The sequence below is a fragment of the Schistocerca gregaria genome, chromosome 8 (genome assembly GCF_023897955.1).
Source record: "Schistocerca gregaria isolate iqSchGreg1 chromosome 8, iqSchGreg1.2, whole genome shotgun sequence".
In the NCBI taxonomy this organism is placed as follows: Eukaryota; Metazoa; Arthropoda; class Insecta; order Orthoptera; family Acrididae; genus Schistocerca; species Schistocerca gregaria.
The window spans coordinates 478,922,609-478,935,663 of record NC_064927.1 but is presented as its reverse complement, the minus strand read 5'-3'; the positions used below and the strand labels follow the sequence as shown (position 1 = coordinate 478,935,663).

The 13,055-nt window shown below is 44.4% G+C and overlaps 1 protein-coding gene across 2 annotated transcripts in view; it reads right to left on the bottom strand.

The window, feature by feature from the left end:
* Positions 1-13,055, bottom strand: part of LOC126284492 (keratin-associated protein 16-1-like) — a 306,103-nt gene that overhangs the window by 269,458 nt on the left and 23,590 nt on the right. For both annotated transcript variants that reach the window (XM_049983455.1, XM_049983454.1), the window contains exon 2: positions 5,859-5,987. In XM_049983455.1, coding sequence (XP_049839412.1) covers positions 5,859-5,987 — 129 coding nt within the window. The remainder of the gene's footprint in view (positions 1-5,858; positions 5,988-13,055) is intronic.

The following is a 13,055-nucleotide window of genomic DNA, read 5'->3' as shown; positions in this document are numbered from 1 at the left end:
ACCAATCAGATTAATATTCATATTTTATGAAATAATCTCGGTGTTCCCCAGTGCTACGTTTGGTATGTGTGGTTTACGACTTTTTTACATGAGGAAATTATGGGGAGGATGTTCATATAACTACATGTGTAGCCGATAGAGAACTTGTACCTGAGAGGCCATAGTGGAGGCAACAGTGAACAGCGACTTGGCTGTGCGAGTGATTCTGTGAAGCAGCTATCTGTGGTTTGTACCTGCAGAGGAACCTCGGACCATGGAACTCCCCTCTTCCCACTTAGGGTCAGAGCAGAAGGACGTCGGTTCGCAAAACATTTTACCTGGGCCAGGGGCAGACCGTCACATAGGTGGCCAGTTGGAAGAAAGTGGATGGAGGAGACCATTTAAGAGAGCTTTTGTGCAAAAGTTTGGACGGTCACAAAACTCCAAGTATTCTCCTGTTAGAAGCTGTGGTGATATGAACAGAGTGGTTGGTGCACGTGTTCAGTGAATGCAAGACTGTAACTCCCCTAAAGCCAGGAAGTCGCCAGGTTCTTGTAGCGAGCAGCCAAAACATATACTCCATGGGCACAACTGTCTGGGAAGCCTCCATTCAGAAATTGGAAATGGTCAGCTTGGAAAGATTAGATCTCTCCATAAGTGAGGGACAGTGGTCCTGTCTAAGTAGCCGTTTTTTGCCGAAACACGGCGATGCTTACCGTGAGAACGACGCCTGCCTAGTCTAAAATGTTCTTTTTTCAGACAAGAGAGATTTTGAGTCGCTGATTGGCTTCTCTCAGGATACTAAAAACGTGGGAACACCAGTGCTGTGTCTGGATTAACTACCAGGCCAACGGAACAGTCAAGAGGGGAATATTCAATGAGTAGAGGATAGTGCGATCGGTTTGTACAATGTGAAGATTGTTTATTTATTTATTTATTGCTAATTCAGCACCTGTACTGGGGCTTGGTGGAAAGTGATTGTGATTCTTGGCCTTCTTCGCCTTCTTGCCGTCCGCTGGTGCAGAACTTCAAATATTTCTCTAGCGGGTAAGACTTCTGGTCTGGAATTTGTGGTGGACTGAAGAGCCAGTGGCAGTTTCCAACAGTACCAACAGTGGAACTGCATATCATCTCGGGCATATCGTGTGTCTTGAGGGTGGACTTATTCGTTCTGAGTCAGCCGCCTTAACGTTTTACAGTTCCAGCATACACCGTTGTGCCTGTGAGTCAAATTGGTTTGGCCAGATCAGCGAAGGGTGCACCTTACACTGAAATCTGCCGGCATTTCATGGCTCTGATAGGAAAGTTTCCCGCGTTATAATAATCATAACGCCAGGCGCCAGGCCACGAAGTTTGCTACTTTTCGTAGTTGCGTCAGAACATTACAGCTGACACAGAGCGACACTCTTCGCCCACGGCGTGCCATTTTCTGCTGCCGCCTGAATCAAGGTGAAAGGGTAAAGTATTGCTACACCGGTGTAGGGTTGTTAAATGATATTCACAGCTCCCTGTTTTCTGGTGAACCATAGTTTGTGGTGTACTTGGTGGTAGTTTATTGCATTGAATAGAATTGGGCTTCACAGTGGATTCATGCAAACAGTCAGATTGTGCTGTAAAAGGGATTAATTCAGGGGAGGATTTGTATAGTTTCCACTGCGTTGGCCGGCCGCGGTGGTCTCGCGGTTCTAGGCGCGCAGTCCGGAACCGTGCGACTGCTACGGTCGCAGGTTCGACTCCTGCCTCGGGCATGGATGTGTGTGATGTCCTTAGGTTAGTTAGGTTTAAGTAGTTCTAAGTTCTAGGGGACTGATGACCACAGCAGTTGAGTCCCACAGTGCTCAGAGCCATTTGAACCATTTTTGAACCATCCACTGCGTTGAATGCTTTGCCAATCAAGCATCATCCCTTGTCTGATTTGTGTTTGTCATTTTTTTGTAAGATTTATCAGCTCGTTGTTGCTCTTAAAGGATGAATAAAAACTTGTCATTATCTTTGTAAACTTAAATACACCACTGTTCTCATTCATACTCCCTCAAGCATTGATTCAAATGGCTCTGAGCACTATGGGGCTTAACTGCTAAGGGCATCAATGCCCTAGAACGTTACTTAAACTTAACTAACCTAAGGACATCACACTCATCCATGCCCGAGGCATGATTCGAACCTGCGACCGTAGCATTCGCGCGGTTCCAGACTGTAGCGCTTAGAACCGCTCGGGCACTCCGACCAGCCCGCTCGAGTATTCACCGTTTTTATATCTTGTGGTAATACATGGATACACAAGCAGTTCAAGATTCACTCTTATTAAATTAGTTAATTTGATTATTAGTTTGAGTTCTGAAAGAGGCCGCAGACATAAGCAACAAAAGTGCCATGAGTAAATTCACTAATTTCATAAACAAAAAAAGTTAAGGATGTAGCTCACGATTTGAAGGTTACTGAGAAGATACACTTTTCTTCGTGTAGAGGCAATAACATTTAGCGTCACTTGTAGATATACACTCCCGGAAATTGAAATAAGAACACCGTGAATTCATTGTCCCAGGAAGGGAAACTTTATTGACACATTCCTGGGGTCAGATACATCACATGATCACACTGACAGAACCACAAGCACATAGACACAGGCAACAGAGCATGCACAATGTCGGCTCTAGTACAGTGTATATCCACCTTTCGCAGCAATGCAGGCTGCTATTCTCCCATGGAGACGATCGTAGAGATGCTGGACGTAGTCCTGTGGAACGGCTTGCCATGCCATTTCCACCTGGCGCCTCAGTTGGACCAGCGTTCGTGCTGGACGTGCAGACCGCGTGAGACGACGCTTCATCCAGTCCCAAACATGCTCAATGGAGGACAGATCCGGAGATCTTGCTGGCCAGGGTAGTTGACTTACACCTTCTAGAGCACGTTGGGTGGCACGGGATACATGCGGACGTGCATTGTCCTGTTGGAACAGCAAGTTCCCTTGCTGGTCTTGGAATGGTAGAACGATGGGTTCGATGACGGTTTGGATGTACCGTGCGCTACTCAGTTTCCCCTCGACGATCACCAGAGGTGTACGGCCAGTGTAGTAGATCGCTCCCCACACCATGATGCCGGGTGTTGGCCCTGTGTGCCTCGGTCGTATGCAGTCCTGATTGTGGGGCTCACCTGCACGGCGCCAAACACGCATACGACCATCATTGGCACCAAGGCAGAAACGACTCTCATCGCTGAAGACGACACGTCTCCATTCGTCCGTCCATTCACGCCTGTCGCGACACCACTGGAGGCAGGCTGCACGATGTTGGGGCGTGAGTGGAAGACGGCCTAACGGTGTGCGGGACCGTAGCCCAGCTTCATGGACACGGTTGCGAATGGTCCTCGCCGATACCCCAGGAGCAACAGTGTCCCTAATTTGCTGGGAAGTGGCGGTGCGGTCCCCTATGGCACTGCGTAGGATCCTACGGTCTTGGCGTGCATCCGTGCGTCGGTGCGGTCCGGTCCCAGGTCGACGGGCACGTGCACCTTCCGCCGACCACTGGCGACAACATCGATGTTCTGTGGAGACCTCACGCCCCACGTGTTGAGCAATTCGGCGGTACGTACACCTGGCCTCCCGCATGCCCACTATACGCCCTCGCTCAAAGTCCGTCAACTGCACATACGGTTCACGTCCACGCTGTCGCGGCATGCTACCAGTGTTAAAGACTGCGATGGAGCTCCGTATGCCACGGAAAACTGGCTGACACTGACGGCGGCGGTGCACAAATGCTGCGCAGCTAGCGCCATTCGACGGCCAACACCGCGGTTCCTGGTGTGTCCGCTGTGCCGTGCGTGTGATCATTTCTTGTACAGCCCTCTCGCAGTGTCCGGGGCAAGTATGGTGGGTCTGACACACCGGTGTCGATGTGTTCTTTTTTCCATTTCCGTGAGTGTAATTAGGTTAGAGCAAGCGACAACTCGCAAATTATTAACGATATTTTGCATGTTGTCTCTAAAGGCACTGCAACTGATGACCCAGTCGATCTATAAAAGATTCCGATTACTTTTTGACCAACCTTGGTGTTAGTGTTGTCTGCAGAAACTGCAGTCAGCTTTCGCTCAAGATCATATTTCTTTAAAACCTCCAGCACATAAATCTGAAGTTTATCCAGCTAAATTAACCAATTCGAGCACTTTCACCATGATGCCATTTTCAGGGTTAAAATACCTGATAAGGAGAGGAACCAACTTCAAATCCAGATGATTCGATGTATCAATCATTACAGAAATGAATCGATCACTCTTCAGTTCATTTAAAACCTGCTGAGCTGCATACGGTGCAATAACATTTGAAATGATTCCATTACATTTTGTGTGTCCATATGTGAATTTAAGATTGAAAAGTCTTTTAACAACTGCTGAAGCACAGTGCATTGACTTAAAGCTACGGTTATGCATTGCACTGTGGTATGCAAACGTAGCTTCTTGTGCTGCCAACTGCCAATCTATTTCTGTTACTGATTTTAAGTTTACATAGTAGTCACTCACGCATTTATTTGCTCTTTTCGTTTGATCACTCATGCGATGTTTCTTCGTCTTAATGTGATTCACAATGTCAGATCTTCCACCATGACCAATAGCAAATTCTGATCTGCACAGCGTACATTCTACAGTTTCTCTACTACCAGTGATAAAAGGAAACTCGCTTTTTATATTGCTGTTAAAATTACACTTTCGTTGTGGCATAGTGAAACAGTGATTGCACAGTGTAAAACATTAACAGTGTGGTGACAAAAGCCAGAGAGCAAGTATCAGTGGTGTAGAGTATCTGTGGACCGAAAGGACGGATTCAGTGGATCGATTTAGAGGAGAATAATCTTCGTTGTTATTCGTAACCTATAGTTAATTGGTTCCTTCAAAGCCATCCTAACCAGATATACTTTTCTGAGCAGGTACCCTTTTCGTACGAAATACTCGAACTCCTATCTACATGTGAGTTTCTTTACAGTGTCAGTGTCAGCAATATGTCTCGTGGTCTCATCGTGGCGTGTTAATCTTCTGCCATTAGGTCAGATGATAGAAATGCCACTTGCACACTTAGAGTAGCAGATGGACGGTGACCAACTTTAAACATAACTGGATTAATTTTCACACACACTTATTAAAATAATAACAAGCAAAAACATTACATAACTTGATTCTGGATGCTATTTACAATTGACAATCTGAAGTTCCTTTGGTCTTGGTACGTTAATCTTATTCTCACATATCTCTGATACTTGACAACAGTGTCTATACATTTATCTTCATGGCTATGTGCAGGAATATGATAATCTTATTAGGCGCAGACTGAATCTTGACTATAGACTGGTACAGACAAATGTAGAACTCGTGCAGACAAATGCAGACAGATGCACACTGAGTAATCGGAGGTCTGTACACTCGTAATACCTCGCACGTCCAGGTATCACTGCGCGAGTGTGATCCGCGAGGAGAAAAGGTTCTATGTTAGCAGCAATCTCATTGGCTGCGTTACATATTAATAGACGGATCGGTGGAAGCAGAATTTGGTCAGTCTCTAAGGCAGCGCCATCTCGTAGTGCGGAGACAGACGAGCGCTGCACCTGCGCTGTTGTGCTTAGCGGGGCGCGCTCTAGTGGGAAAGTTGTGTACACGCTGACTATGTGGAAGTATGTACACAACACGGAGTGTTATAAATACATAGCAGATGTGGATGCCGCTAATATTATTTAACTTAAGAAAAGTAGCAACATAAAACAACTGGAAAATTAAAGCTGCGGCGAGTTAGATATGATTTCAGTACATAAGATCAACAAATTTTATGCCATTTAGCTATATCACAATCATAAATTTGTTTCATCTAGCATACAGAAATCAAATTACATACTTACCAACGGGGATTTCGTAGTTGCAAGCCTTTGGGAAACAGAAGCTAGGCTTGTTATTAGCGCCACATATACAAGTGTTGCAACCACTCAGGAATGTAGTTCCCAGCTTACAGAATCCCTCTGTGCTTCTTCCTGTAAAGAGAGAAAATCATAGGTGGTTAACTAGTATCATGCCTTAGTGAATAGAGGTGTTTTGGTCTTGGTTAAATTTTTATATATCGGTATCGAGCATTGTAGCACAACAAACCGACAACAAAAGAATGTCTCTTGGACAGATCTTTAATGCACTGTAGCAATGAAATTGCGTATTTGCGGAATAAGCAAGTATAAATACGATAGCTTCGGAAACTATGAAATCGACAGGGCGCTATACGGTATGTTTTTGTTACGCAATCTGAGCACAGGACACATGATCTAGTTAGCCAATTACTGCGAGCATAGCAGACGTGATCTGTCCAGCCAACGACAACGTGACGTTTCTTCGTGCGTACACACAAATAAAAATACATGCACTACAGAAATAAGAAGAGCTGTGCCTTCATATACGATTTTGGTTCTGCTTTCGTTTTCGTCAGAGATGTTGTTCGACTGAGATGTAAGACCTCTTAAACTGACACGAATGAAGCAATGACATTGCTACTCTTGTGTGTGAGAAATTTATGGCTCTTTTAATGTGAATATTTCGTAGTTTCCATATCGCGATTTCCGAGGGTGTGGTAGGTTTGGACGAAACAACAGAACTTAATCCTAGAACATTAAAGGGGAGGAGATTGTGACATTCTTGCTAAGTAATCATAAATTTTACTACTCCACATTTCATGCAAAGGAAGTCGTAATTTATAGTTTAGGCACTATTTAATTACGGTTGTAAGGTTTCCAGTGGTACCTGACGTAGAAAATAACTACAAAATGTACCGTTTTACAGCCTATACTGACAATTGTACTGCTCATACTGTTAGGAGCGAACCACGAATGGCTACCAATCGCAATCGTTAATTCTAGGAAGGTTTAGTGATTTAGGGTTAAATTTCTCGGAATGAAGCACTGAATTTTATATGCTTTGTTGATACAAATACTTCGCTGTTATTCTAAGAATAGGTCGCGATGTCCAGAAGAGTGGTTTAGCTGTTTTCGGCTGAATCTTCCGAATATCTCAATATTTATTATGGCGTTTCTAGGCTGGGACATATGACCGCAGCTTGAATTGGCGTAAAAAAAAAAAAAATCTGGCTGTGGCGACAGACTGATCAGTAGCGCAGCCAGAGATCTAGGTTAGGTTGGAATGCAACAGTTTGGTTGCCAGTTGGCGAAGCGAAATTTGGAAAAGGTAAACACAACAAAGGCTGTCAAATCGTCGGAAATTGGGTGTTCGGTGCAATTCAGCGAAGGTCTAAAAAGGCTTTCTTTAGCCTATTGAATTTCGGACCAAGGAAGTGTTGTTCAGAACAGTAAAGAAAAGATCCTCCCTGGGATGACGATTGTTAGTGACTGCTTCAGTTCATACAACACTCACGGAGCTGAAGGTTTTCTGAACCTTAAAGTAAACATAGTCTGTACTTCGCAGATGCGAAAGATCGTGGCGTTCACAGACAGAACATGGAAAGAATATGGCGGGACGTCAGAGCTGCCATCCCACGATATGGCAGAAAGACACAACATTTCGTGGGTTACCTAGTTGAGTACATATGTCGTTGAGCACATAGCCAGAAAGAAATATTACTTCATCTTTTTGTTGAAACGGGCAATCCTCGCCCACCCAATCGGATTGTAATCCAATTATTCTTTCGAAATATGTTGCAAGCACGACTAACGACTATTATGTGCCTTTCGGGGAAACCAGAGCTTTCAATTTCCTCAACATTGCTAGTATGTTACAGCGTCGCTTTGCTTGGTAGTGTACATTTTGTACATTACATCCAGGTATCTACTTTATTCGTGTTTCGTCGTTTGTGTGTTTGTACATTGAAAATGTGATCGTACGGTTTTCTGATTACATAACGTGTAATGTGCTCTCATTCTGTGTTCTGATTCGGTGTGGAGATCACGTGTCCTGTGCCCAGATTGTGTAACAAAAGCAAATCGTAAACTGCAATCTCAATTTCACAGTTTCCGAAGGTATAGTGCCGTATTTGGTGGACTTCGTATGTATACCTGTTCATTCCGCGAATATGTAGTTTCCATGCTACAGCGCATTGTAGACCTATCAAAGAGATGTTCTTTTTTCTCGGTTTGTTGTGCTACAGTGCCTGAAAGTGCGATATCGATATATAAAAATCGATATATAAAATGTATACCTCTGAAGGCATCCAACACGAGAAGTTGTGATACGTAATAAACCATGGCGCCAGTCAGTGATAGAGAATTATTTACTTTTCGGAGTAAACTCTTCCTGACATAACAGTATAAACTAATTAAGGAAAATAACCATTAGAGTCAATCACCTTTCACTTAAACGAATAATAAAGTTCGTAAAACATTATGTCTATAGTTTTCAATGGGGTAGTGTTTGTAGCTGCGATGATTTTTTTTAATGGTGTCATGCTGCCTTCAGCTGCCATTCTCTTAATTTCATGTACAATTGTACAATTTTACCCTTAGGCCATTTTCTAGTACGTAAAACGGAAGCATTATACACTGGGTACGTTAGTGACACAGGTGATTTTTACATAGGAACAAGTCATATCTGCAGATGAAACAGGTGCATTATACTTTACTTTATAGATGATTCCATGTGCGTCCTTGCTCCTATGACAGCATGTAATGGTCATAAAATAACTTACAAAGGTTTTTCGCTATTTTAGGAGCACGTTACTTTCGATCAGTTGTTGCAAAGTTCTTATATATGAGGTCAATGTTTTAACGTACTTAACACTACAAATTTTATAATTATTTTAAAGGAGTTTGTCTATTACCCTACATATACCTTTGTTCTCAGTTATATTTTATTGCTGTTCATCGTTGGTGCAAATATGACTGTATGTAATTTATTTAAAGTAACTTGTAAATGGTTATCACTGTTAGCATTCAACCGCGATTCTTATACATATATTTTAACAACGAGTTTCAAGAGGCAATGCTCTCATCATCAGGTTGTAAAGTCTATGTCATAAAATTAAACGGACTAAAAAGACAAAATACCATCACAAATAGTTGGGAAGACCATAGAGTAAAACAACTCCGGAGCCGGCGCAGTGCGGCAGCATATTTGGGAGCTACGAGACAGACATCGATTTGTGTCAACAACTTCAATGTAAGACGAGGACCCACAGTCCAATATACTCTTAATTCTGTTTTACTCTATGGACTTCCCAACTATTTGTGATGGTATTTTGACCTCTTAGTCCGTTTAATTTTATGACATAGACTTTACAACCTGATGATGAGAGAATTGTCTCTAGAAACGCGTTGTTAAAATATACGTATAAGAATCGCGGTTGAATGTTACAGTGATAACCAGTATAGCGACAACTGCTACCTCGACTCCATAATGGATTATATTAACTTGTAAATATTTGTTCTGTTTTTGTGGGAGCATGTCATTTTTGAATAGTTGTTACAAAGGCCTTACGTATAAAATCGACCACAGCATTCTAATGACACAGCACTGACAACTATGAGAATCGAGTAAAAAGTAATTCATGGTTGCGTGATCTTTCGCTTCACAGTCATGTGTTATTAATGAGAATAGCGATAATTGTACAGTCTATGGTGCTGTAATGCTTCGTGTAAAAAGTTTTGTAGGAATTTTACATTTCTCAGTTCTTTTTGCTCATTTAAATTTCTGTCTGGCTGGTTTCCTAAATGGATATAAATTTCAATTTCCTCCATTGTGTCCGTGAGTTTTCCTCTCTGAAACTTACGTAATATTGTGTTTCATCTATAGTAGGTATTTTGTGGTTGGTGTCTCTTGACGGTGCAGCAAAGGTGGACGGGTTGCTGCGGCTTATTGTCGTGTGTTCTTTAAAACAGAGTAGAGCAAACTACCGAAGTTATAAGACAGAAAATGGGAAATTAAAATGCTTGCCTCCTGCAATGGCATCACTCATTGTAGACTATGAAAAATATTCTTACGTAAAAAGTAAAGCACTCTAAATCTCGCAGTTAACGCAATGTCAGCCGCGCAAGTGTGAATTCTGAGTGAGACATTTCAGGACCTGGATGACATTTTGTTCCCCAAATCAGGATAATCATTTACAGTACAGAATATAAGTAAGATATTCAGACAGTACAGAACCGAAAATTTACATATGTGTGTTTAAGAAATTATAAACAGTTCATGGTGCAACAGAGAATAATTTGAAGAAATCTTAGCAATATTTCGTAGCGAATCGGGGCTGTCAAAAGGAGAGTGAGCAATATTATGAGTAGTGAGCAGCAAGCAGTATATAAGAGTCTACATAAAATTTAATCTATATCGATGTCTACTTACATACAGCAAAAACAGCGGGAACTTCCGATTGGAAGGAGCACCCTATACTGTTCACTAGGTGGTAGCACCGTACAGAGGTGGGAACTGCGAATCCCACGGGACTAGGAGCGAGTTCATTGTAGTAGGAAGCATGTTTCCATGGTTCACGACTTGGTACTGATCCCAAACACTCGAGCAGTACTCAGAAATAGCGCCATTTACAGATTAATCACACTTTCCTAGAATTTTCCCAATAAACCGAAGTCGACCATTCGCCTTCACTACCAAAATCCTGACATGCTCGTTCCATTTCATATCGCTTTGCAACGTTACGCCCATATATTTAAACGACGTGACGGTGTGCTGTTTCCGAACATTATGGGTTTGTTTTTCCTGCCCATCCACATTAACTTACATTTAGAGTCAGGTGCCATTCGTCAAACCGACTATATACACTCCTGCAAATGGAAAAAAGAACACATTGACACCGGTGTGTCAGACCCACCATACTTGCTCCGGACACTGCGAGAGGGCTGTACAAGCAATGATCACACGCACGGCACAGCGGACACACCAGGAACCGCGGTGTTGGCCGTCGAATGGCGCTAGCTGCGCAGCATTTGTGCACCGCCGCCGTCAGTGTCAGCCAGTGTGCCGTGGCATACGGAGCTCCATCGCAGTCTTTAGCACTGGTAGCATGCCGCGACAGCGTGGACGTGAACCGTATGTGCAGTTGACGGACTTTGAGCGAGGGCGTATAGTGAGCATGCGGGAGGCCAGGTGTACGTACCGCCGAATTGCTCAACACGTGGGGCGTGAGGTCTCCACAGTACATCGATGTTGTCGCCAGTGGTCGGCGGAAGGTGCACGTGCCCGTCGACCTGGGACCGGACCGCAGCGACGCACGGATGCACGCCAAGACCGTAGGATCCTACGCAGTGCCGTAGGGGACCGCACTGTCACTTCCCAGCAAATTAAGGACACTGCTGCTCCTGGGGTATCGGCGAGGACCATTCGCAACCGTCTCCATGAAGCTGGGCTACGGTCCCGCACACCGTTAGGCCATCTTCCGCTCACGCCCCAACATCGTGCAGCCCGCCTCCAGTGGTGTCGCGACAGGCGTGAATGGAGGGACGAATGGAGACGTGTCGTCTTCAGCGATGAGAGTCGCTTCTGCCTTGGTGCCAATGATGGTCGTATGCGTGTTTGGCGCCGTGCAGGTGAGCGCCACAATCAGGACTGCATACGACCGAGGCACACAGGGCCAACACCTGGCATCATGGTGTGGGGAGCGATCTCCTACACCGGCCGTACACCTCTGGTGATCGTCGAGGGGACACTGAATAGTGCACGGTACATCCAAACCGTCATCGAACCCATCGTTCTACCATTCCTAGACCGGCAAGGGAACTTGCTGTTCCAACAGGACAGTGCACGTCCGCATGTATCCCGTGCCACCCAACGTGCTCTAGAAGGTGTAAGTCAACTACCCTGGCCAGCAAGATCTCCGGATCTGTCCCACATTGAGCATGTTTGGGACTGGATGAAGCGTCGTCTCACGCGGTCTGCACGTCCAGCACGAACGCTTGTCCAACTGAGGCGCCAGGTGGAAATGGCATGGCAAGCCGTTCCACAGGACTACATCCAGCATCTCTACATCGTCTCCATGGGAGAATAGCAGCCTGCATTGCTGTGAAAGGTGGATATACACTGTACTAGTGTCGACATTGTGCATGCTCTGTTGCCGGTGTCTATGTGCCTGTGGTTCTGTCAGTGTGATCATGTGATGTATCTGACCCCAGGAATGCGTCAATAGAGTTTCCCCTTCCTGGGACAATGAATTCACGGTGTTCTTATTTCAATTTCCAGGAGTGTATTTTATCTAAGTCATGTTCTCCAGAATCGACACCTTCATGTACGCCACAGTACCATCGCAAACAACTGCAGATTGCAGTCCACCCAGTCCGCCACATCATTTATGTATATATAAACTAGCAGTGGTCCTATTGCATCTCTCTGTGGTACTCCTGACGATACCTTTACCTCTGATGAACTCTCGCCCCCGAGGATAACATACTGCGTTCTCTTACTTAAGAAGTCTTTCCATATGCTCGTACCTTCATTAACAGATTGCAGTGGCACACAGTGTCAAATGCTTTCCGGAAATCTAGAAATATGGATTCTGGCTGTTGCCCTTCATCCATAGTTCGCAGTATATGATACGAGGGTAGAGCAAACTGAGTTTTACACGACCGATACTTGCTAAAACCGACCTGATTCGCGGACATAAGCTTCTCCAAGTTTACTATATTCGAACTGAGAATATGTTCAAGGATTCTGCAGCAAACTAATGTTAGCAGGCCGTGGTGGCCGAGCGGTTCTAGGCGCTTCAGTCAGGAACCGCACTTCTGCTCCGGTCACAGTTTCGAATCCTGTCTCGGTCATGGATGTGTGTGATGTCCTTAGGTTACTTAGGTTTAAGAAATTCTAAGTTATAGGGGACTGGTGACCTCAGAAGTTAAGTCCCATAGTGCTCAGAGCCATTTGAACCACACAGATGATGACTGCAAGGGTTGTGGAGTCTGTGAAGAGTGGATTGACTAGAGGGTCTCTGAAAAATACAAACAGGTAACATAGTCTCATACACAGCAGTTCTAACACAGAACGATCGTAGAGTTAGACGACATCGGTATCTTATAACGGCAATGAAACGTTCAGACAGCATTTTTCCACGTACCTGGTCGACGACATTAAGAACCGGCACAACAGTCTACTACAGCATGTCTGGTAAA